The sequence below is a fragment of the Salvelinus alpinus genome, chromosome 32 (assembly GCF_045679555.1).
Source record: "Salvelinus alpinus chromosome 32, SLU_Salpinus.1, whole genome shotgun sequence".
Taxonomy (NCBI): domain Eukaryota; kingdom Metazoa; phylum Chordata; class Actinopteri; order Salmoniformes; family Salmonidae; genus Salvelinus; species Salvelinus alpinus.
The window spans coordinates 15,681,422-15,705,842 of NC_092117.1; the positions used below are offsets into that span (position 1 = coordinate 15,681,422).

Genomic DNA, 24,421 nt, shown 5'->3' on the forward strand with positions numbered 1-24,421 from the left:
AGGCTAGCTTTTTCAAACAGAAATTTGCATCCTGTAGCTCTAACTCCAAAAGGTTTTGGGATACTGTAAAGTCCAAGGAGAATAAGAGCACCTCCTCCCAGCTGCCCACTGCACTGAGGCTAGGAAACACTGTCACTACCGATAAATCCATGATAACCGAGAATTTCAATAACATTTCTCTACGGCTGGCCATGCTTTCCTCCTGGCTACCCCAAACCGGCCAACAGCTCCGCACCCCCCGCAGCTACTTGCCCAAGCCTCCCCAGCTTCTCCTTCACCCAAATCCAGATAGCAGATGTTCTGAAAGAGCTGCAAAACCTGGACCCGTAGAAATCAGCTGGGCTAGACAATCTGGACCCTCTCTTTCTAAAATTATCTGCCGCCATTGTTGCAACCCCTATTACTAGTCTGTTCAACCTCTCTTTCACATCATCCAAGATTCCTAAAGACTGGAAAGCTGCCACGGTCATCCCCCTCTTCAAAGGGGGTGACACTCTAGACCCAAACTGTTACAGACCTATATCCATCCTGCCCTGCCTTTCTAAAGTCTTCGAAAGCCAAGTTAACAAACAGATCACTGACCATTTCGAATCCCACCGTACCTTCTGCGCTGTGCAATCAGGTTTCCGAGCTGGACATGGGTGCACCTCAGCCACGCTCAAGGTACTAAACGATATCATAACCGCCATCGATAAAAGACAGTACTGTGCAGCCGTCTTCATCGACCTGGCCAAGGCTTTCGACTCTGTCAATCACCGTATTCTTATTGGCAGACTCAACAGCCTTGGTTTCTCAAATGACTGCCTCGCCTGGTTCACCAACTACTTCTCAGATAGAGTTCAGTGTGTCAAATCGGAGGGCCTGTTGTCCGGACCTCTGGCAGTCTCTATGGGGGTACCACAGGGTTAAATTCTCGGGCCGACTCTCTTCTCTGTATATATCAACGGTGTCGCTCTTGCTGCGGGTGATTCCTTGATCCACCTCTACGCAGACGACACCATTCTGTATACTTCTGGCCCTTCTTTGGACACTGTGTTAACAAACCTCTAAACAAGCTTCAATGTCATACAACACTCCTTCCATGGCCTCCAACTGCTCTTAAACGCTAGTAAAACTAAATGCGTGCTTTTTAACCGATCGCTGCCTGCACCCGCCGCCAAACTAGCATCACTACTCTGGACGGTTCTGACTTAGAATATGTGGACAACTATAAATACCTAGGTGTCTGGCTGGACTGTAAACTCTCCTTCCAGACTCATATTAAGCATCTCCAATCCAAAATTAAATCTAGAATTGTCTTCCTATTCGCAACAAAGCGTCCTTCACTCACGCTGCCAAACATACCCTCATAAAACTGACTATCCTATCGATCCTCGACTTCGGCGATGTCATTTACAAAATAGCCTCCAACACTCTACTTAGCAAACTGGATGCAGTCTATCACAGTGCCATCCGTTTTGTCACCAAAGCCCCATATACCACCCACCACTGCGACCTGCATACTCTCGTCGGCTGGCCCTCGCTACATATTCGTCGCTAGACCCACTGGCTCCAGGTCATCTATAAGTCTTTGCTAGGTAAAGCTCCACCTTATCTCAGCTAACTGATCACCATAACAGCACCCACCCGTAGCACGCACTCCAGCAGGTATATTTCACTGGTCACCATAACAACACCCACCCGTAGCACGCACTCCAGCAGGTATATTTCACTGGTCACCCCCAAAGCCAACACCTCCTTCCAGTTCTCTGTTGCCAATGACTGGAACGAATTGCAAAAATCACTGAAGTTGGAGACTTATATCTCCCTCACTAACTTTAAGCATCAGCTATCTGAGCAGCTTACCTATCGCTGCAGCTGTACACAGCCCATCTGTAAATAGCCCATCCAACTACCTCATCCCCATATTAATTTAATATTTTTTTTTTTGCTCTTTTGCACACCAGTATTTCACTCCAGTATCTATCACTCCAGTGTTAATTTGCTAAATTGTAATTACTTCGCTACTATGGCCTATTTATTGCCTTACCTCCTTACGCCATTTGCACACACTGTATATAGATTTTTCTATTGTGTTATTGACTGTACTTTTGTTTATCCCATGTGTAACTCTGTATTGTTGTTTATGGTCGCACTGCTTTGCTTTATCTTGGCTAGGTCGAGGTTGTAAATTAGAACTTGTTCTCAACTGGCCTACCTGGTTAAATAAAGGTGAAATATATATTTTTTTTAAACACACCCCTCAGATGCTAATGAAGTGATACATCTCATGATAGTTAGCGTTGCTTCCCGTCACTGTGCTGAGTAATATGACATTTAAGCCTCCTGTCTGTTGTTGACATGCAGCTGATTTGAAACAGATGAGTCCCTATGAATATTGAATTCATTTTCGCAACAGGAATACAGCTGACACTTACATTTTTTTGCCACTGTTAGTTTGCTGAGTGACAGTGTCATGAAGCAAATACACCAGAAATGCTGACAAAATCCCTGATTATAACACTGAAAATAAACCCAAATTCTGAATCAGGTGCAGAGTAACACAAATCTCCCTCTAATCCTTCTTGTCCACATGGGTCAATAGAAACAAGACGTGAACGATTAGCAGGTTCAATTCCCCCAGTCAGCATGGATACAGCTGACCCACAGGTTAAACTCACACACGGGCAGTCAAGCAGGCAGGCAGAGTGTGCATGCGTGTGTTTGTATGTGTTTTACTGCACATTGTGTGATTTTGTGTCCTTCTGTGTCCTACAGTGGGAAAGTTCTGGAAGGAATAAGGCCATACTCAATGAGAATTGACTTGCTCCAGTGAATAGAAGGAGATCTGATTGATATTGAGATCATTGTCAATTTGTTATCATTACTAATGAAGCGAATGGGCACTCACATTAATTTGTAATGATGAATATCTGATCTCTCCCTTTGTATGCATACATACATACATACAGTGCCTTCAGAAAGTATTCAGACCCCTTGACTTTTCCCACATTTTGTTAGGTTATAGCCTTATTCTAAAATGTATTAAATCATTTTTTCCACTCTCATCAATCCACACACAACACCCCACAATGACAAAGCACAAACAGGTTTAAAAAAACGGAACTATTACATTTACATAAATATTCTGACTCTTTACGCAGTACTTTGTTGAATCACCTTAGGGAGCGATTACAGCCTCTCGTCTTCTTGGGTATGACGCTACAAGCTTGGCAAACCTGTATTTGGGGAGTTTCTCCCATTCCTTTCAGCAGATCAACTCAAGCTCTGTCAGGTTGGATGGGGAGCGTTGCTGCACAGCTATTTTCAGGTCTCTTCAGAGGTGTTCGATAGGGTTCAAGTCCGGGCTCTGACTGGGCCACTAAAGGACATTCAGAGACTTGTCCTGAAGCCACTCCTGCAATGTCTTAGCTGTGTGCTTAGAGTCGTTGTCCTGGTAAAGGTAAACCTTCACCCCAGTCTGAGGTCCTGAGTGCACTGTAGCAGGTTTTCATCAAGGATCTCTGTACTTTGCTCCCTTCATCTTTGCCTCGATCCTGACTAGTGTCCCAGTCCCTGCCGCTGAAAAATACCCCCACAGCATGCTACCATGACCATGCTTCACCGTAGGGATGGTGCCAGGTTTCCTCCAGATGTGACGCTTGGCATTTAGGCCAAAGAGTTCAATCTTGGTTTCATCAGACCAGAGAATCTTGATTCTCATCGTCTGAGAGTATTTAGACTCTAAGTGTGTATTTACACTCCAAGTGTGCTGTCATGTGCCTTTTACTGAGGAGAGGCTTCCGTCTGGCCACACTACCATAAAGGCCTGATTGGTGGAGTGCTGCAGAGATGGTTGTCCTCCTGGAAGGTTCTCCCATTTCTACAGAGGAACTATGGAGCTCCATCAGAGTGACCATCAGATTCTTGGTCACCTCCCTGAACAAGGCCCTTCTCACCCGATTGCTCAGTTTGGTCATGTGGCCAGCTGTGTAGATTGCTGAGGAATTGTTCTTATTTAATCCATTTTAGAATAAGGCTGTAATGTAACAAAATGTGGAAAAGGTCAAGGGGTCTTAATACTTTCTGAAGGCACTGTAGCCTGGTCTACTGGCCCAAGTTGAGAGATGTGCAAGGAAGTTGGATTGGAGGAGTAGTGGAAAGGAGAGAGAGAGAGAGAGAGAGAGAGAGATGGAGAGAAAAGGGGGGAAGGGGGGAGAACGATCAAGAGGGAGTGAGAGATGAGACAGGCTCTTGTGCAGAAAAGCAGGAATAATCCCTATTAAAATAATTACAGCGTTTCAGGAGGCAAAGCGATTAAGCGGAAAACAGGCTATTAAGTATTTCTGTCTAAATATAACTCCCATATAACTCACTCAGAGAGGGCAGGGTTTGGGAGCAGGCAATACACTCCTAGAAAAAAAAGGTGCCAACTAGAATTTAAAAGGGTTCTTTGGCTGTCCCCATAGGATAACCCTTTCCCCAGAGGTTCTACATGGAACCCAAAATAGTTCTACCTGGAACCAAAAAGGGTTCTTCAAAGGGTTATCCTATGGGGACAGCCGAAGAACCCGTTGGAACCCTTTTTTTCTAAGAGTGTAGGGTAAAGAGTTGCTTATGTGCATCTGTGTGTGTGAGTGAGTGATTGACTGTGTGCGCGTTTGACTTAGGTGTGTGTTTGGTTGGTGTCTGTGTGTTGCATCTAGGACAGGGGCGAGATTTGGGAGGTGGTGTGTTAACAGTGAGATCAAGAGAATGCTTGGCAGGAACGCAGTCTTGTTAAACCCCAGGATTCCACATGGAAAACCCTCACACACAATGGCCCAGAAAAACACACAAGTGCCCAGAAAAACACACACGCCCACGGAAAAAACCAACACGCCAACCAACCCACGGGCAATGCAAACACACCAAGTACCATTAGAATACAGCGTACATATCTGCACATCCTCACAACACACACGTGCACTCACACACAAAACTCACTCCCCATACACACAGACTGCATTGACTGCAATAAACCAAAGCTCAAACAGCAATAATACTGATAGAACAATGTGTAAAAATAGGGGAGGCAGAATTATCGTTTAAATCGTGTAACTGACAATTATGGACAATAACAAAACTACATTTTTTTAATAGTCAATCATCTTAATACATTCATTTTAGGAGAAATGAGGATTCAACATTATATACAAGTAGATATAGTTTACGCTTACCCAATAGTATTTTCTTTTTTACATGAAGTGGGAAAAGTTAATGAGCAGAACGACAGTCAGCTTCATTTCCAAAAGTGGTCAAAACTATTGTTTTCTTTAGATGGGGGTGTCACCCCTGTGTTGTAGCTCATTTTTAAATATGCATTAGAATTGTAACGTCTGCTTCCAACTCACACTCCCAAACACATAGAACCCCTGAACGCAGCTCACTCTCCAGATCCCAATCACCTGAATTCTGATCACCTGTTCACACACCTGTATGTCATTATCACACACTATTTAGTTCAGTTCTATGCACCCCATCATCATGAGGTATTGTTTGTTTTGTGACCCACTTCTAGTCGGAGTGCTGGTTTTCCCGTAATTTAATCCTCCCGTGTATGATAGTTTTGGCCTGCCTCACTAACGACGCCTATTCCCTGCCTGTACTTTAGCCTATTGGATTTCTTGTTATCAACCTATTGCCTGATCTGCCGGACAATGTTACTAGCCTTTTCTCTGCCTGTACTGTTGCGTTTTTGGACCCCCTGTGTTTGACCTTCTGCCTGCCCCTGGGCCCAGCTACCTGCCTTCTCCTGTGGTCCTTTACAAATAAACACCTGCTGCTTGAAACCAGCTCTCTCTCCCATCGTGTTTATTACAATATTGCATTACAAGCTCAAACATTTTTCAAACATTACAATAATGACATTAACCATGGTAATTTGCATGACAATGAATCATTACCAAACATTCCTTAATCACAGCACTACCTATACCACTATCCCTGCCTGCCCTGTGTGTCTGAATTCTCAACCCTTGTTACTTTCTTTTCTTTCATCTGTACTCCAGTCTTCCCTACAGTATATCCTCCAGGAATCCCTCCGGTCTTCCCCATAGGAGTGCCATGTACACTCATTCTGAAGCTTCAATTTGAATCTTCTACAGAATCTCTCACTTCCTGCTATCTGAGCAATTGGTTTTACAGAGAGGGGGAAAACGACACCAAACACATTTCAGCCACTGCAGGAAAACACAGGTTGCAATATAGCAGGCATGTCTCTGTAAACATACACTTTGTTATTGTGGGAATAGGAGATGCGTGTGTGTGTGTATCAGACTTCCCCACCGTATTAGGTTTTAGGACAAGACCTACCTGGAATCTTACCTTTTGGCTAAATAGTTTCACCAACCTGGCAACCAAAACATGAATCTCAACTTCCAAAACGGGGCCTGACCTACCTGGCTCAGTGCAGTTTTTGGACGGGGGGCCCAACAGAGGGTCTGTCTCGTTGTCCCAGGACTCCTGTAGTAGCCTTCGACTCTCCCACCCGGCATCCTCCTCAGTAGTAATGCTGGAGAGGTCATATCCTGGGATGGAACAAGAGAATATTGTTAAGAGTTAAAATCACACTCTGTTAGGTGCGTATACCATAAAAGAGTGGGCCACCAACAAAAAAATTTAACAGTGGAGCGAATACATCCCATAACATTCACATAGTGTACAAATATATTTTGACTTCCATGACATATATGTGGATATGTCTGTCGGTCGTGTGAGGCTAGATTGGAGCTAGCAGTGCAGAGTTCATGGAATGTGTTATTCAGAATGTAAGAATGTCACATAGGATGCAGAGCTCAGCCCCATTCCCATTATTAGATACCAGCGCTCTGAAAATCTGGTAAGTCGGAATAAGATGAGATCATTCCTACGGCAACACAGTCTGCGGTGGCGTGCTCCGGAGGCCCTGGGGTGATCATTCTGGCGGCTCAGTCATCTGGGTCACCATGTCCTCAGGCCACCGCCTCCAACTCAATGCAGCTCCCAAGATGCAACAGGGCCTGACATTAGGATTTGGCAATGCCTGCTAATAATAGCCCTTACTATATTTATCAAAACAGGGATTAAAAACAAAATCACAGCTTCGCTCGCCTATCTACATGTTGAGGAGCAGGCGGATAGGATGATAACATGTGGACGCTGACCAGGGAACCAAGAATGGGTCCATGTTGTGTGACTGTAATCATAGAAATTAATACAGAGCCTTGAAATAAATAGAATGTCTGTCCTTGTGTTTGTTTGTGCAACCTGCACAAGACTGCAGACAATTTTGTCTTGTCTTTGTAGGACAATATTCTATTTATGATCTGAAGTGTTTATTTCAACCTTGGTGTATCAGAAAGGCCCACTGTGTGTGTTTCTCTCTCCCCCCCCCCCATACCAAAACACTGGAGTGGCTCTCTCTGGGGCTCTCTGATGATGCGTGTCCCAGGCAGGTAGCCTAGCAGTTAGAGCTTTGGGACAGTAACCGAAAGGTTGCTTGTTTGAATCCCCAAGTTAGCAAGGTGGAAAAAATCTGTCATTCTGGAAATGAACCCCCACAACAACTGCTCCCCGGGCGCCGATGACGTTGACGTTGATTAAGGCAGCCACCTGCACCTCTCTGATTCAGAGGGGTTGGGTTAAATGCGTAAGACACATGCAATGCATTCAGCTGTGCAACTGACTAGGTATCCCCTTTCCCTTTCCTTCTCATTAAGCTGTGGGAGCACTGAGCAGACTCTACATGTTAGGGGACAGAGGCCTTCTCCATGCAGGGACAGCGCCAGAACAAATTAGTTGGATTGGCCATTGATTACCATAGGCAGGCCCATTTTTTCATGGGATCTCCTATGCATACATTTTTTATGGGTGTTATAGTAAAGACCATAGGCAGCTCATGAGTTTCAAGTTTGGGGAATTTTACAATTTATCCTATCATTTCTATCGATGTCACACCCTGGCCTTAGTATTCTTTGTTTTCTTTATTATTTTAGTTAGGTCAGGGTGTGACATGGGGAATGTATGTGTTTTTGTAGTGTAAGGTGGTTGTATGGTTTAGGGGGTTAAATAGAGTAGATGGGTTTGTGTTTAGTATAGGTGTCTAGCTGTGTCTATGGTTGCCTGAATGGTTCTCAATCAGAGACAGATGTCATTAATTGTCTCTGATTGGGAGCCATATTTAAGGCAGCCATAGGCACTAGGTTTATGTGGGTAATTGTCTATGTTGAACATTAGTAGCTTGTGTGTGTGTGTGCACTTTCGTTTATTTCTTCACGGTCGTTTGTTTTGTTAGTATTGTTGTAAGAGTGTTTCGTGTTACGTCTTCTTCAAAATAAAAGGAAGATGTATTTCTCACACGCTGCGCCTTGGTCTCCTCACTACGACGATCGTGACAGAATTACCCACCAAAGGACCAAGCAGCGTGTGAAACAGCAACAGGACCCACCTACACAGGATTCATGGACATGGGAGGAGATATTAGATGGAAAGGGACCTTGGGCACAACCGGGAGAATATCGCCTCCCTCGTGAAGAGCTGGAGGCAGCTAAAGCCGAGAGGAGGCGATATGAGGAGGCAGCACGGAAGCAAGGCTGGAAGCCCGTGAGTACAACCCAAAAATTTCTTGGGGGGGGGGGGCTGAAAGGGAGTGTGGCGAAGTCAGGTAGGAGACCTGCGCATACTCCCTGTACTTACCGTGGAGAGCGAGAGTACGGGCAGACACCGTGTTACGCAGTAGAGCGCATGGTGTCTCCTGTACGTGTTCATAGCCCGGTGCGGGTTATTCCACCTCCCCGCACTGGTCGGGCGACGGGGAGCATACAACCAGGTAAGGTTGGGCAGGCTCAGTGCTCAAGGGAGCCAGTACGCCTGCACGGTCCGGTATTTCCGGCGCCACCTCCCCGCCCCAGCCCAGTACCACCAGTGCCTACACCACGCACCAGGCTTCCAGTGCGTCTCCAGAGCCCTGTTCCTCCTCCACGCACTAGCCTTGTGGTGCGTGTCTCCAGCCCATTACCACCAGTGCCTACACCACGCACCAAGCCTCCTGTGTGTCCCCAGAGTCCTGTGCGTCCTGTTGCTGCTCCCCGCACTAGCCCTGAGATGCGTGTCTTCAGCCCGGTACCACCAGTTCCGGTACCACGCACCAGGCCTACAGTGCGCCTCAACCAGCCAGGATCTGCCAGAGCCGCCAACCAGCCAGGATCTGCCAGAGCCGCCAACCAGCCAGGATCTGCCAGAGCCGCCAACCAGCCAGGATCTGCCAGAGCCGCCAACCAGCCAGGATCTGCCAGAGCCGCCAACCAGCCAGGATCTGCCAGAGCCGCCAACCAGCCAGGATCTGCCAGAGCCACCAACCAGCCAGGATCTGCCAGAGCCGCCAACCAGCCAGGATCTGCCAGAGCCGCCAACCAGCCAGGATCTGCCAGAGCCGCCAGCCAGCCAGGATCTGCCAGAGCCGCCAGCCAGCCATGAGCAGCCAGATCCGCCAGCTAGCCATGAGCAGCCAGATCCGCCAGCTAGCCATGAGCAGCCAGATCCGCCAGCTAGCCATGAGCAGCCAGATCCGCCAGCTAGCCATGAGCAGCCAGATCCGTCAGCTAGCCATGAGCAGCCAGATCCGTCAGCTAGCCATGAGCAGCCAGATCCGTCAGCTAGCCATGAGCTGCCGTCCCTCAGTCCGGAGCTGCCGTCCCTCAGTCATGAGCTGCCGTCCCTCAGTCATGAGCTGCCGTCCCTCAGTCATGAGCTGCCGTCCCTCAGTCATGAGCTGCCCCTCAGTCCGGAGCTACCCCTCAGTCCGGAGCTACCCCTCAGTCCGGAGGCGCCCTCTGGGATGGTCTTCAGTCCGGGACTTGCTACAAGGGTCGCCGCTCCAGAGGCGCCACCAAAGCGGGTATTGACAATGGTGGAGTGGGGGCCTCGTCCCGCGCCCGAGCCGCCGCCATGATGGGGGCCACCCCGGACCCTCCCCTTCTGTTTCAGGTTCTGCGGCCGGAGTCCGCACCTTTGGGGGGGGGGGGTACTGTCACACCCTGGCCTTAGTATTCTTTGTTTTCTTTATTATTTTAGTTAGGTCAGGGTGTGACATGGGGAATGTATGTGTTTTTGTAGTGTAAGGTGGTTGTATGGTTTAGGGGGTTAAATAGAGTAGATGGGTTTGTGTTTAGTATAGGTGTCTAGCTGTGTCTATGGTTGCCTGAATGGTTCTCAATCAGAGACAGATGTCATTAATTGTCTCTGATTGGGAGCCATATTTAAGGCAGCCATAGGCACTAGGTTTATGTGGGTAATTGTCTATGTTGAACGTTAGTAGCTTGTGTGTGTGCACTTTCGTTTATAGCTTCACGGTCGTTTGTTTTGTTAGAGTGTTTCGTTTCGTGTTACGTCTTCTTCAAAATAAAAGGAAGATGTATTTCTCACACGCTGCGCCTTGGTCTCCTCACTACGACGATCGTGACAATCGATCTGTGTGCCAGTTGATTATTTTTATATGATTATTTTCGTGGAACAGTTTTATTTCAATAATATCATTTTGGTTTCTCAAAATTAGTGTCACATTGTTAATCATAAAAATCTGAAGTAAAATGATACAAATCGAAAAGTAAAAATTCAACTAAGGCGAGAGCACCAGCCTCTGCCATATTGACACATTGATAAACAGATCCATTGGCGGCTAAAGAAATTAGCCAATACAGCAGTAAGCCTACAACTTCATCTTCAACGAAGTAAAATACATAGGTCTAAAGCCGAAAAAAACTGTTCAAAATATCCTGATGAAAATGCTGGTTCTTTCAATCACATTCATCTCTCTATACTCTGCCTGTCTGCCTCCCTTTCTATCTCTTGACTTGAGCTATTGTTGGTGAAGTGCACCATTGTATCAAATAATTAACTTGGTTCAGCCTGAAGCTGTCGCTATAGAGTACCACAGTATGAGTAATAATAACCATAAAACCTAGAGGTCAAATAGAATATACTGATAAAGTCACCTTGTCCGAGAGAGATTTACACGGTTATCAAAACGTCACGCCATGGTAAGCCTACACGAAACCCAGCCCTTATTTTAAGTGTTTCTAAAATCCCCTATGGAAAAAATGAATGGTGGAAAAACGATTGGAACCATTTCCCCGTTTGACCGCTACTGTAGGTTTTATGACACCTCCACTGTGGGGCCCTATAGCGAACTTGCAACATTTTATGAACTAGCCTATTCCGGGCACTCTGAGTTTCCCTTGCCAGTGAGCTTGGGACAGACCGCTGTATTTATGACGTTTTCACTAAATATATGGAATCCTCAGATCATGATATTTTGCTCCGTCACACCGAGGCTTGGTGGTTATCGAGGCCGGGAGTGTTGGAAAGATTTGTCAAATACTGAGGAACTATCATTGGCAATGAATGTTAAAAAAACAGACTTTATTGACTTACTGTTTGAGGCGAAGAAAAAATTACTGAGAAGCTCAGCTTATTAGTGGTGGACGTGGGGAGTTATGACAATCAGAAATGGCCAAATGGGCACTCTTATTTTTGCACGCAGCAGGCCAGGTAGGTCTACTTCTGTGCGTGCTCAGGCGTGCTCCCTCAATGTTATCAGGACAGAGAAACCAGACACATGCTCATTGTGCACACGAAACAAAAGACAATGCATTTTTAATGGTTATGAAACAAACCAAAACTTGTTTCTCACAAGTGTAGCAGGTTGTGAACTCCGCAAACAATGTTTCCAGTCCGAGAATGAGAACGGCAAATGACTAATTAACAGAAATTAATGTAAAATGGGGGAATAATGGTACATTGATTAGGCCTACTGGTGATATGTAATGGAGAATTGATACAAATATAAGCAATCAAAGAGCAAATCTTTCACACAATGAAACAACAAATGTGCAAGAATTAGCGGGAGACAGCTGAGCATTCTGGAAAGAGAATGCACACCCATCTTGTTGCAACATTGTAAACTATTGTGGCAGCCGGCAGGGACTGGTGAGGGGAGATATCTGGCAGTCCGTTGGCTCCACCCCCGGGCCTTATATGGACTTCCTGCCCCAAAGAGGGAAGACTGTAACTCTTTAAACCAGGGAGTGTTTGGGGATAAAAGGGGGAAGCAGCCTGCACAACTGGGCAGAGTAGGAGAAGAGAGCATACGATCTGTGAGATTACATGGTGTGTGTGTGTCTGACCTGACCTGACCTGGACTGGACTGGCAGACTAACCCCCTTGTGTATTGGATTGGGTGAGGACCCGAGTGTGAGGATTACCCCTGGAAAACGGAACGGCTTGTGGACTGTGGTGAATTCCCTCTTCTTTCCCCGTGTGCAAAAATCCCTAATAAACTTCCCCTTTGCATTCTATTTGTGCTATTGGTGCCTGTTTTGTTACTGAACTTGGTGACATGGAAACCCCACACCCTTGATCTTGCTACACTATACTCACGACACATTATCTTCACACATATTTTAAATGCTTATCACTGACAACCGCAACTCAATCAGCTAGACCTAGTGCCACGAGCACTATTCAAATTGCGCTTCTTCCCAAATAGGCATACTATAGGCCTACACGATTGTGATTTGAAACAATCCACAGCAAAAAAAAGAAGCTAATTATGCTCTGTGGCTAAGTCATGTTCCCTGGTGAAGTATTTTGAATGAGACCCATGAGGCGACGCACAATTGGCCCAGAGTCGTCCGAGTTAAGGGAGGGTTTAGCCGGCTGGAATGTCCTTGTCCCATCGCGCTGTAATGACTCCTTTGGCGGGCCAGGCGCATCACCAGGTGTATGGTGTTTCCTCTGACACAAAATGTTTTTTTTGTGGATGGGTATGTATGAAATGTATAATAGTAATATTAAAAAAATAATTATAGTAATTTTTAATTTATTGAATATTCGAAACATACAATATACTTGCAGTGAAGCCGCTCAACAACTACATCATACCAGTCATCCAACAGATTCCCATTCAGAGCGACACACAGAAGCATCCAGGGTCAATGGGCTGATCTACCACCAGGCCAAAAAACGTGAACCCGAACCCTCCAAGATCCCCCCACAGTTCCCCAATAGCTATCCCTTAACCATTCGAGACCCCTCCCACAGTCCCCCCCCAGGAAGAAAAATAAAAAATACAATTCATTCCATTCCCCCAAGAACCCCCCCAATGCACCAACAACCAAGAGAATGAACTAAAGAGAAAAAAGGAAAAGACAGAAGAAAACAGCAAACAACAACAATAATAAAATAAAACATTTTAAACAAAGGACATCAAGGAAAATTAAAATCATAACAGCAATGCCAACTGTATATGTTTGTGTGCATGTCTGGCACTATTACATGTATGTGTGTGTTCTTGTATGTGTTAATTTGAATATTTAAAATTACTAAATTGGGTAATTTTGTATACATTTATTTAAATTTGCATCGGGCCGCTTCTGGGGGGATTCTGGTAAGATGCCGGCAAAGTCGGCTGAATTCCGGTAGACGGATTATGGGCAGTCATTCATTTTGATTCCGGGCCGATTCAATCAGCCCCCTCAGAAAAGGGCCGCTTCTGGGCCGATTCCTCATTGCTAGCTGGGATGCATCTATCCAATGTTATGATTTGTTTTAAGAGATATTATACTTTAGTAATCCACAATGACCTGGTGATGACATTATCTTCCATATTCCTACAGATACCTTGAACTGGAGATTCCTTCAAAACGATTGCCTACAGTTATCGTATAGGGAATGGCAAGGTTGGGTGACTAGGGCCATCTGGGACTGCCTCCTGGGGGAATTCAGGTGTGTGAAGGCTACCTGTGTCCTGCATAACTTCATGAGGATGGACACGAGGACCAGGAGGGGATCTGCAGCTCGCCGCCGTGTGCCATAGGAGAGGTCTGCTGCACTGCAGGATGTTTCAAGGATGGGTGCCAACAATGCAGCACGGGAGGCAATCCGTGTGGGGGAGATCTTCACCTCCTACTTCTTTCGAAGAGGGTGCTGTTCCCTGGCAACACCATAGACTACACTATGCACAACCAAAGGCTCTTTTAAGAGCCATCCACATTGCAATAAGAGTATTGTTCCATTTACTTAGCTATGTCAACTGCAGTTATTCAACTCTCCGTTTCTCTCCCTTTGATTTCTACTTCTCAGGTGAGGGTGTTGTTCAGGTAAGTCACTTATGTAGATAAGGGTGATGTCTGTACAAAAACAAGCAGTCCTCTTTTAAGAGTCACCCATATTGAAAAAAAGGAACAATTAGACACCCTATAACCCACACATACACACTTGTGTATCAATCTGATTGATGGACTGAATTGTGCATTAAGCAGGCTCAGGTGTATAACTGTGGCTCCTTCCACATTAGGCAAGAGGACCAACCATGGAGAATAGTAAGACACTTCATTATTTACATTTATATACCTACGCTATATTGTTTGTCCTCATGTGTCTGTGCATGTTTTTCAGTATAAAGTACACTGCAGCCACAGTGTGGGCGCCAGATGAGGCCACACACACACACACACACAGATTCCTGTTGACCACTGTCTTTAACTACCTTATTTTCTCAATAACAGTCTCTCTCCTTCACTTCATCCCTCTAACCCCTTCTCCCTAAAGCCTCTAGGTTATATTAGCTGTGTCGGTGAACCCCTCCTGCATCTGAACTGGCTACATAGAGGGAACAGCATGATCAGAAGTGAGAGGTCACTTGGTCGGGTCGACAGGAAGTATTATTAAAGTGTTGTGATGAACTGAGAGAATATTAAGTTTAGTTGCACTGTAATTCATCAATCATATGCTGTCTTCCCTGCTCCTGTTCTTACCACTTTCCCTTGGTCTTCTCACACCTCTCTCCTCACCTCCTTATGTTGTAATAATGCACACCAGATGTGCATTGAAGATTGAACTTGTATTTTTTTTATTTTTATGATGATTGTTTATTTTTTAAACCTTTAACTAAGAATGCATGTATTATGTATTTATAACACTTGGATAATGAACTTTCAATAAAGCGTTTCACATTCTCTACTGGTTGAAATTAAGTCTCTCATTTGATGAAATACTACACCTATCCTGTGTCCTCAGGTTTTTATTTGATTTAACCTTTATTTAACCAGGAAGGGCTAATTGAGATTTGAAATCTCTTTTTTAAGAGTGTCCTGGCCAAGATAGGCAGCACCGAGTCATTACACAATTACTGACAGACAACATGCAAAACTACAAGTAATCTAGTAAAAACCATAGAATTCACAAGAGTATAACAAAATCATAAAACAGCAAATTAAAAACATTGACAGGTCAGGGAATCAATCTGAAAATCCTTCCTCAGTGATTTAAAAACACCAATCGGGACAAGTTCTTCCAGTTTAAAAGTATTTTATAAGGCGTTCCAAGACAATGGCGCAGAGTACATAAAAGCCCTTCTACCAAATTCAATTCGGACATTTGGAACAGTTAGCAGGATAAAGTCCTGTGAATGAAGAGAGTACCCACCACATTTCTGAACAATAAAAATGCCCAAATAAAATGGTAGTAAACCCAAAATGGCTTTGTAAATAAAAGTATACCAGTGACTGAGCCTACGAGTGACTAGAGAAGGCCAGCCAACCCTGGTAAACAAAGTGCAGTGGTGCGTAAGGGTTTTGCCGTTTAAAATAAATCTCAAAGCGCCTTGGTACAGGGTCAGATCAGTGCAGATGAAGGAAATTAGATACTGAGATGAACCGGTTTTAGAGTATTACATGATGCATAGGAAGTGTAGTGTACTGTTTAAAAAAAATCTGTTTCTGTATATATTAATTACAAATCAGCCTTTAACTAGTTAAATCATGTTTCTAGTCTATTGCATAGTTACAATGTGTAACCGTTGATGTCCCAGGACCAGGATTGGTCCAGTAAACACTTTTGAAGTGTATATTTGTAATCCATATAATGATTAGCCTCATATACATTGTCTACTGGTATTGTTTTTAAATTGAGAACATATATAGAACCAGTCAAAAGTTTGGACACACCTACTCATTCCAGAATTTTTCTTTATTTACTATTTTCTACATTGTAGAATAATAGTGAAAACATCAAAACTATGAAATCGTGTAGTAACCAAAATAGTGTTAAACAAATCAAAATATATTTTATATTTCACATTCTTCAAAGTAGCCACCCTGTGCCTTGATGACAGCTTTGCACACTCTTGGCATTCTCTCAACCAGCTTCATGAGGTAGTCACCTGGAATGCATTTCAATTAACAGGTGTGCCTTGTTAAAAGTTAATTTGTGAAATTTCTTTCCTTCTTAACGCGTTTGAGACAATCAATTGTTTTGTGACAAGGTAGGGTTGGTATACAGAAGATGGTATTTTACCAAATAGGGCTAACTCCATATTATGGCAAGAACAACTCAAATAAGTAAAGAGAAACAACAGTCCATCATTACTTTAAGACATGAAGGTCAGTCAATCCGGAAGAACTTTGAAAGTTTATTCAAGTGCAGTCACAAAAACCATCAAGTGATATGATGAAACTGGCTCTCATGAGGACCGCCACAGAAAAGGAAAACCCAGATTTACCTCTGTTGCAGAGGATAGGTTCATTAGAGTTACCAGCCTCAGAAATTGCAGCCTAAATAAATGCTTCAGAGTTCAAGTAACAGACATCAACATCAACTGTTCAGAGGAGACTCCATGAATCAGGCCTTCATTGTCGAAGTGCTGCAAAGAAACCACTACTAAAGGACACCAATAATAAGAAGAGACTTGCTTGGGCCAAGAAACACGAGCAATGGACTTTAGACTGGTGGAAATCCGTCATTTGGTCTGATGAGTCCAAATTTGAGATTTTTGGTTCCAACTGCCGTGTCTTTGTGAGACGATGAGTAGGTGAACGGATGATCTCCGCATGTGTGGTACCCACTGTGAATCATGGAAGAGGAGGTGTGATGGTGTGAGGGTGCTTTGCTGGTGACACTGTCTGATTTATTTAGAATTTAAGGCACACTTAACCGGCATGGTTACCACAGCATTCTGCAGCAATACGCCATCCCATCTGGTTTGCGCTTAGTGGGACTATCATTTGTTTTTCAACAGGACAATGACCCAACACACCTCCAGGCTGTGTAAGGGCTCTTTGACCAAGAAGGAGAGTGATGGAGTGCTGCATCAGATGACCTGGCCTCCACTATCACCCGACCTCAACCAAATTGAGATGGTTTGGGATGAGTTGGACCGCAGAGTGAAGGAAAAGCAGCCAACAAGTGCTCAGCATATGTGGGAACAACTTCAAGACTGTTGGAAAAGCATTCCAGGTGACGCTGGTTGAGAGAATGCCAAAAGTCTGCAAAGCTGTCATCAAGGCAAAGGGTGGCTACTTTGAAGAATATCAAATACATTTTGATTTGATTACTACATGATTCCATATTCATAGTTTAGATGTCTTCACTACTGTTTTCTCAGGAGTCCCTAAAACATTAAACAACCCAAATTACAATTTCAAACTCATGTTACAATGCCCACAAAGCTAGCTGGCTAATGTTAGCTTGTCAGCTAGCTTGCAAAATAGCAATTTTCGTATCCATAATTTCATATGCATAATTGTTTGTCTCTACATTAACTAACATATTCCTCTCAACTGTAAATATTTTTGCATGATTCCTAATGACATTATAATTACTAACATTTGCTTCCATCCTAGTATTTTTGTCAGCCATCTTTGCTGAAGAAAGTCTCCAGCGTTGGGTTAACTAGCGTCAAATTCATCATGGGAACCACTCGATATGATTGGTCATTGCCCAGCTGTCGCCGCTGGTGATTTGCAGAAAGTTGGGAAATGCTGAACTTTTCACCGCCTCCCACGCCACGTTCGTGCCACCCAACGGTCTCCCGCCCACTCCACTTCTCACCGTTTTCCTTCCATTGAAAATGAATGGGAAGCGGTGTTTCACCGCGTGCTAGTGTACACGAAGGGTTAGGTCTGCATATTATTCCCATAAAAACGCATGGTCTTATTCTTGACAGATTTTGGTGAGAGTGAGCCCTCTCGCTTCAACCTCTTCCTCTGCTTAAAATATGTCACTGGAGAAAGCATTAGAGTGGGCAAAACAGCGCCCCTCTATATGTAACCCATGTATCTGATTCTGTCTGGCCAGAAATAGTATGACATGCCATACTCTTTTGGTCCAGACAGCATCAGATACTTGGTATAAAAATACTGAGACAGAGGGGCGCTGTTTTGCTCGCTTGGATGATTTATCTGAGATTGATGCATCTTTCTGTCCGCGCATCTCTGTCAAATAAATTATCATTATTTGTATTTGGATGGGCAAGGTGGTATGGTAGGGTGGGCAAGGCCCCCTAAGGGCCACCCATAAGGCTGTACCTGTCTCCATGACTGGACACAACCACAGGTAACAGGAACACAACTATTCAAACACAGCAGACACCAGAGACTTCTGATAGGTTCCTGCTGCTTTCTGGATGGATGCATACACACACACACGCACACACTCAGGCACAAACACACACAAAACACTACATCTTGTGCTTTTCTGTTGTGAGTACATGCATTACCTGTTCAATGAGCCATAATGCACCCGGGAGCTGGAGTTACTATGGTGATGTGACTTAATTGCCAATGCTGGGACCAGGGAGAGTAGATGACATAACACACACACAGACCTTAACAATGTAGTGACCACGTCGTCCCTTGCATCCAGTAGTCCAGTAACATATTTTGTGGTGGGGAGGGGATGTGTCTGGGCCTGAGTAAATGCATACAGATGTAATCCCTGGGCAAGTATGAAATAAATCTCCATGTCAGACACGTCAGGCTCACAAGCCTGCTGGAAGAGGCTCCCTCATTCCCTCCTCTCACAGGAAACCTCCTCTATACTGGTCTTTGTGGGTCCCAGTTTTCAGCTGCATACATGGCGGCTGAGTTGAGCGTATTCATACTGTAGATCACATCTTAACAGAGAAAAATAAAGCCTCAATTTCACTCAAATTGTATCATGAAGCTGGTTGAGCGAATACAAAGTTGTCATCAATACAAAGGGTGGCTACTTTGAATAATGTAAAATATATTTGAATTTGTTTAATACTTTTTTGGTTACTACATGATTCTATGTGTGTTATTTAATAGATTTGATGTCTTTACTATTATTCTACAATGTAGAAAATAGTAAAAATAAAGAAAAACCCTGGAATGAGTAGGTGTCCAAACTTTTGACTGGTACTGTATACTCCATATAATCTTACACGTTTCATTTTGGTATGAAATTACCATTTCTTCTCCTCTGAGTGGGCACAATGTTGGGTTTGATGTGGGTTTTTCTTGTGTGTGACTGCCATTCAATCACAACAAACCAAGGGCAGTAGTGAGTAGTGACAGCGAGGTAAACTAAGCTAGCTTTGCTATGGAGAGAAGTTTTGAATTTGAAGACTTCTCCCCTCCTGACTGACTCACCATCTCAAGATGGTTAGCTAATTCCGTTCTATATGTAGGCTAAAGCCTGCGCTAACCTTGTGTTTAGCAAAGCTGACAGCAGTTAGCTAGCATTGCTTGGGGATCGCTGCAGCTGGCTAGCCTATCTAGCTAACGGATATTTCTCTGTCAACTCAGTTATGCCAAGATGGCAAGAACCAGTGTCTGGAATGTGTTTCATGAGACACTCGTTCTACAACGCTTTGCTACAAAAGTAGCTTGCAACTTAGTTTCAGAGTTTCATCACGTCATGCAAAGACCGTGGAACCGATGTCAACTGTGAGTCGAATGCCCCGTCTTCAGTCAGCTCAGCTGTCCTACAACACAATATTCTATAACTGGCTATTTTTTTGTGATGGGACGATTGATACCGGAGCGCCGATTCAGTTTTTAAAGCCCTACTGATTCGACAAATGTACAAATGCTCGTTTGAAAGAACATTATCACGTAATCAATGACGTCCGACGTAATCAATGACGTCCGACGTAATCAATGACGTCCGAAGCTTCATTTTATCACATGGTTTTTCAAACCGTGTTTTGCAAAATGCGAGATGCCACCGATTTCGCCGTGGTTCCAGTGCTTTCAAACACCAACCTCGACTGGACACCGTATTTAGGCCTACAATGTACAGTAGTTAGGATTTTTCCATGTAGCCTCACCTGAACGGTGCCTAAGCAGGTAGATTAGAGGACAATAGAACACTCACTGACAACAGAGAATGGGGTCAAATCCCAGTGAAGGCATATTTCTAAAATAATTTTATGTGACGCCACACTTTCTGCATATTGTTGTTCAAACAATTTATCTTATTTATACTGAACAAAAAATATAAATGCAACATGCAACAATTTCAAATATTTTAATAGTTCATAAGGAAATCAGACAATATAAATAAATAAATTAGGCTCTAGTCTATGAATTTCACATGACTGGGAATACAGATATGCATCTGTTGGTCACAGATAACTTTAAAAAAAGTAGGGGAGTGGATCAGAAAACCAGTCAGTATCTGGTGTGACCACCATTTGTCTCATGCAGAGCGACATCTCCTTTGCATATAGTTGATCAGGCTGTTGATTGTGGCTGGTGGAATGTTGTCCCACTCCTCTTCAATGGCTGTGCGAAGTTGCTGGATATTGTTGCTGTTGTACAAGTCGATCCAGAGCATCCCAAACATGCTCAATGTGTGACATTACTGGTGAGTATACAGTTCATGGAAGAACTGGGATATTTTTATCTTCCAGGAATTGTGTACAGATCCTTGTATTATCTTGCTGAAACGCGAGGTGATGGCGGCGAATGAATGGCCTCGGGATTTCATCACGGTATGCCAATTATAAGCTCCCTTAAAACTTGAGACATCTGTGGCATTGTGTTGTGTGACAAAACCGCACATTTTAGAGTGGCCTTTTATTGTCCCCAGCACAAGATGCACCTGTGTAATGATCATGCTGTTTAATCAGCTTCTTGATATGCCACACCTGTCAGGTGGATGGATTATCTTGGCAAAGGAGAAATGCTCACTAACAGGGATGTAAACAAATGTGTGCACAACATTTTAGAGAAATAGGCATATGGAAGTTCTCTGGGATCTTTTATTTCAGCTCATGAAACATGGGACCAACACTTTACATGTTGAGTTTTTATTTTTGTACAGTGTATATAGTATAAACTTCGGTCTTAAGCATCCTAAATAATGCCATAGATTCAGTTTGACAGCAAACGAAGGAATTCACAGCAAAAAGGGGAGCATGATGTACCGTGCAAAACTGTAATGGTAGCTGATTGTAGGCTATTGACACCCACGACTAACAGCTGTGCCACAGAGATTTGATGAATATTGTGGAAAAAACTGTATATGAACACTAATTTGCATTGTGTTAAAAGCTCAGAGTAATGAACCGTTTTTGGCACAATTTGGTGAAAGCCTCAAAGGCATCAGAAAGTTTCCAATCACTACTAAATTTGTCTTGCCTCTCCTTATGCTAGTATAACCTAAATGTAATAGTGTTGTTGGTGTACCAGTCACCAACAACACTAGTCTCAGGTTTGACAGTTGACAGCCCGCAGAAGTAGTAGTTAGCGTCGAATGTAATCCCTATGCTGACCATCTTCCCAAGATTGTTGAACAGCTTTATGGAAACCTATTTTCACTAGAGTATTTACAGAGCATCTGTGGCAGACCACCAGTCTTCGCCAGAGGAAGTAACCACACCGTATTGTCCGTGCATGACATTTCTCCCTTGGAACGGCCACCATGTATTAATGTGCAAAAAGCGGGCATGTATATGTTGACATAATCTTGACCACTCACTTACAAAACTCAGTTTTGGACAAGATTGACTTTATGATCCACATTATCCTACTTTGTAGTCAATTTTGACACTAGAATAAATGTTTATAGGCCGTTTTCAAACAGTGAAGTTGCTCCTGTCTTGGGCAGATTCGTTTTGGTAATGTGCGAGAGGGAGGCTGACCTGAGCCTGGTATACCACAACCTAAGTCTTAACGGAATGGACAGGAGTCCCTGCTCCTAGGCATTTTATAAATATCAGTTTTTGATCAGTTTGTAAATATTGTCAATTGCACCTGTAGACCACCATCTTCAATAGTAAATAAAAGCACAATTTATGCCAATTTATTCTGCCTGCCTCTTGCAACATTTCTACTCTTCCAACTGTTACAAGGTCCCGGCTTCAGAGTGTATTAAAGTAAGGAGGTGACCAAATGAATACATGTGGTGCTACATTTGCATGTTCACTGACATAATGTAAGGATGTGCTGAACCTACAGGTCTTTTCCAACAGGAATCTGGGTTAACTGTGTGTGTGTACTATTTATGACAGCAGGCAAGCTGTATGTGTTCTCCCTCTGTGCTTTGCGACCATTGTCTGACTAATTGTCTCACTTTGTGCGTGTAAACCACACACACACACACACACACACACACAATAATGTCCCAGATCTCTAGAGTCCCCACCCAGTCCTATAGGTTTAGACTGACCCCATAATGTCTTTGTGGGGTATATTTGGCAGTTCATCTATCCCTCCTGCATCCTGTCCTGCCATGCTTAATCAGGTAGTTTATCTTCATTAGTAACCCAGACATGTGTGTCTTCATCTGGGCCACATCTGGGCTAGTTAGAGAAGAGCTGCATTCACGTCCCTGGAGAGTGGAGAATCAAGGAAGGGGCACTTGCCACTGCATGTCGCCTACTGCATGTCTCTGATGTATGCTACAACATGTTGAGAACAGCCTCAATTCGTGGGGGCATGGAAACAAGGTGTCGAAAGGGTTCCACAGGGATGCTGGCCCATGTTGACTCCAATGCTTCCCAAAGTTGTGTCACATTGGCTGGATGTCCTTTGGATTGTGGACTATTCTTGATACACACGGGAAACTGTTGAGCGTGAAAAACTCAGCAGCGTTGCAGTTCTTGACACAAACCGGTGCGCCTGGTACCTACTACCATATCCCTTTCAAAGGCACTCTTTTGTCTTGCCCATTCACCCTCTGGATGGCACACATACACAATCGAGGTCTCAATTGTCTCAAGGCTTACATTTTTTTTTACCCGTCTCCTCCCCTTCATCTACACTGATTGACTACACTGATTGAAGTGGATTTAACAAGTGACATCAATAAGGGATCATAGCTTTCAGCTGTTATGGAAAGAGCCGGTGTTCATAATGTTTTGTACCCTCAGTGTAAGCCTTGCTATTTGTCTGTATTGGGTAAATCCATTTGAATGCAATCACTTTTTGACAGCATCCCTTTTGATTTAAACAAAACTTTCCATACATGTTTTCCCATGGAAGAAGTGATCAGAAAATGACTTTTTGGACCTGAATGTCAAATCATTATTAGTAGATAAAGGTGCTCAAAGTTGACCCATTTTGCATAACCCACCATACCATGAGATATCCATGTCTTCCTCACTGGAAAATATAAAACGATTGAGTTTGATATTATTTAAAAGCTTACAAACATTTGGCAAAATATTTTATAATTTCTTAAATATATATATATATATTTCATATAAAACCTCTGAAATGTAACCTTTAACAGCAATTATCTAGAAATGTTCAAACTTCACCCAAGTTGCATCAGAATCGGGCCAGTCAGATATTGAGTATGACTAACGTACAAACGGAGACAGATCCACAGTCCCCTCCCCGATTTAATCGTGGGGGACAATAAAATACACAAAAATGGCGCTATACACAGAGAGTAATACAAGATCAATCTGCAGGGGTATGAGGTATATGAGGTCGATATGTACATGAAGCAGGGTAAAGGGACTAGACTTCAGGATAGACAAGAGTCAAAAAAGGCAACAGTAAGCATGTAGTCCCCCACGAATGACGCAGCGCCAATCAGTGTAATTTTGTGAATGCCGGATTTCTATGGCAAGTCGCATCATTCACCCAAGTTTTGTCAAAATTGTGCAATAAAATAGAAATTGATATATTGCGTGTGACTAACGTACGTACTAACATACGGATGGACGGACACAGATCCACAGTCCCCTCCCCGATTTCATCGTGGGGGACAAATATTTAATGATGTTGAATCAACATGGAAAACTTATTGGATTTTTTAAGGGAATTTCATATTATTTTCATAACTTTTAACATAAATCCAATGACATGGAGATCAAAACTAGACATTGAACTGACGTCTGTGCCGAGTGGGAAGTCTCTAGGAATTGTCAGCAGCCGCTGGTCACAATTTCTCCATAAATAAATCAATATGGCATTAAGTGGGATGAATGACACTGGATAAAAATAACGGCAACATCCGTCTAGGCCACCTCACCCACAAATGAGGTCATTACGGGTGGCCGAGGATGGGCCTGAACAGAAAAATAAAAACACAATGCGTCAACAGTGGATTAAAAAAATAAAAAGGCCCATCTGAGGGCATCAGTAATTGGCCATTTATGAGTGTG

At 43.7% G+C, this 24,421-nt stretch overlaps 1 protein-coding gene across 1 annotated transcript in view; it reads right to left on the reverse strand.

The window, feature by feature from the left end:
• Window positions 1-24,421, reverse strand: part of slc24a3 (solute carrier family 24 member 3) — a 112,659-nt gene that overhangs the window by 33,907 nt on the left and 54,331 nt on the right. Inside the window, exon 2 of the mRNA XM_071380528.1 lies at window positions 6,420-6,548. Coding sequence (XP_071236629.1) covers window positions 6,420-6,548 — 129 coding nt within the window. The remainder of the gene's footprint in view (window positions 1-6,419; window positions 6,549-24,421) is intronic.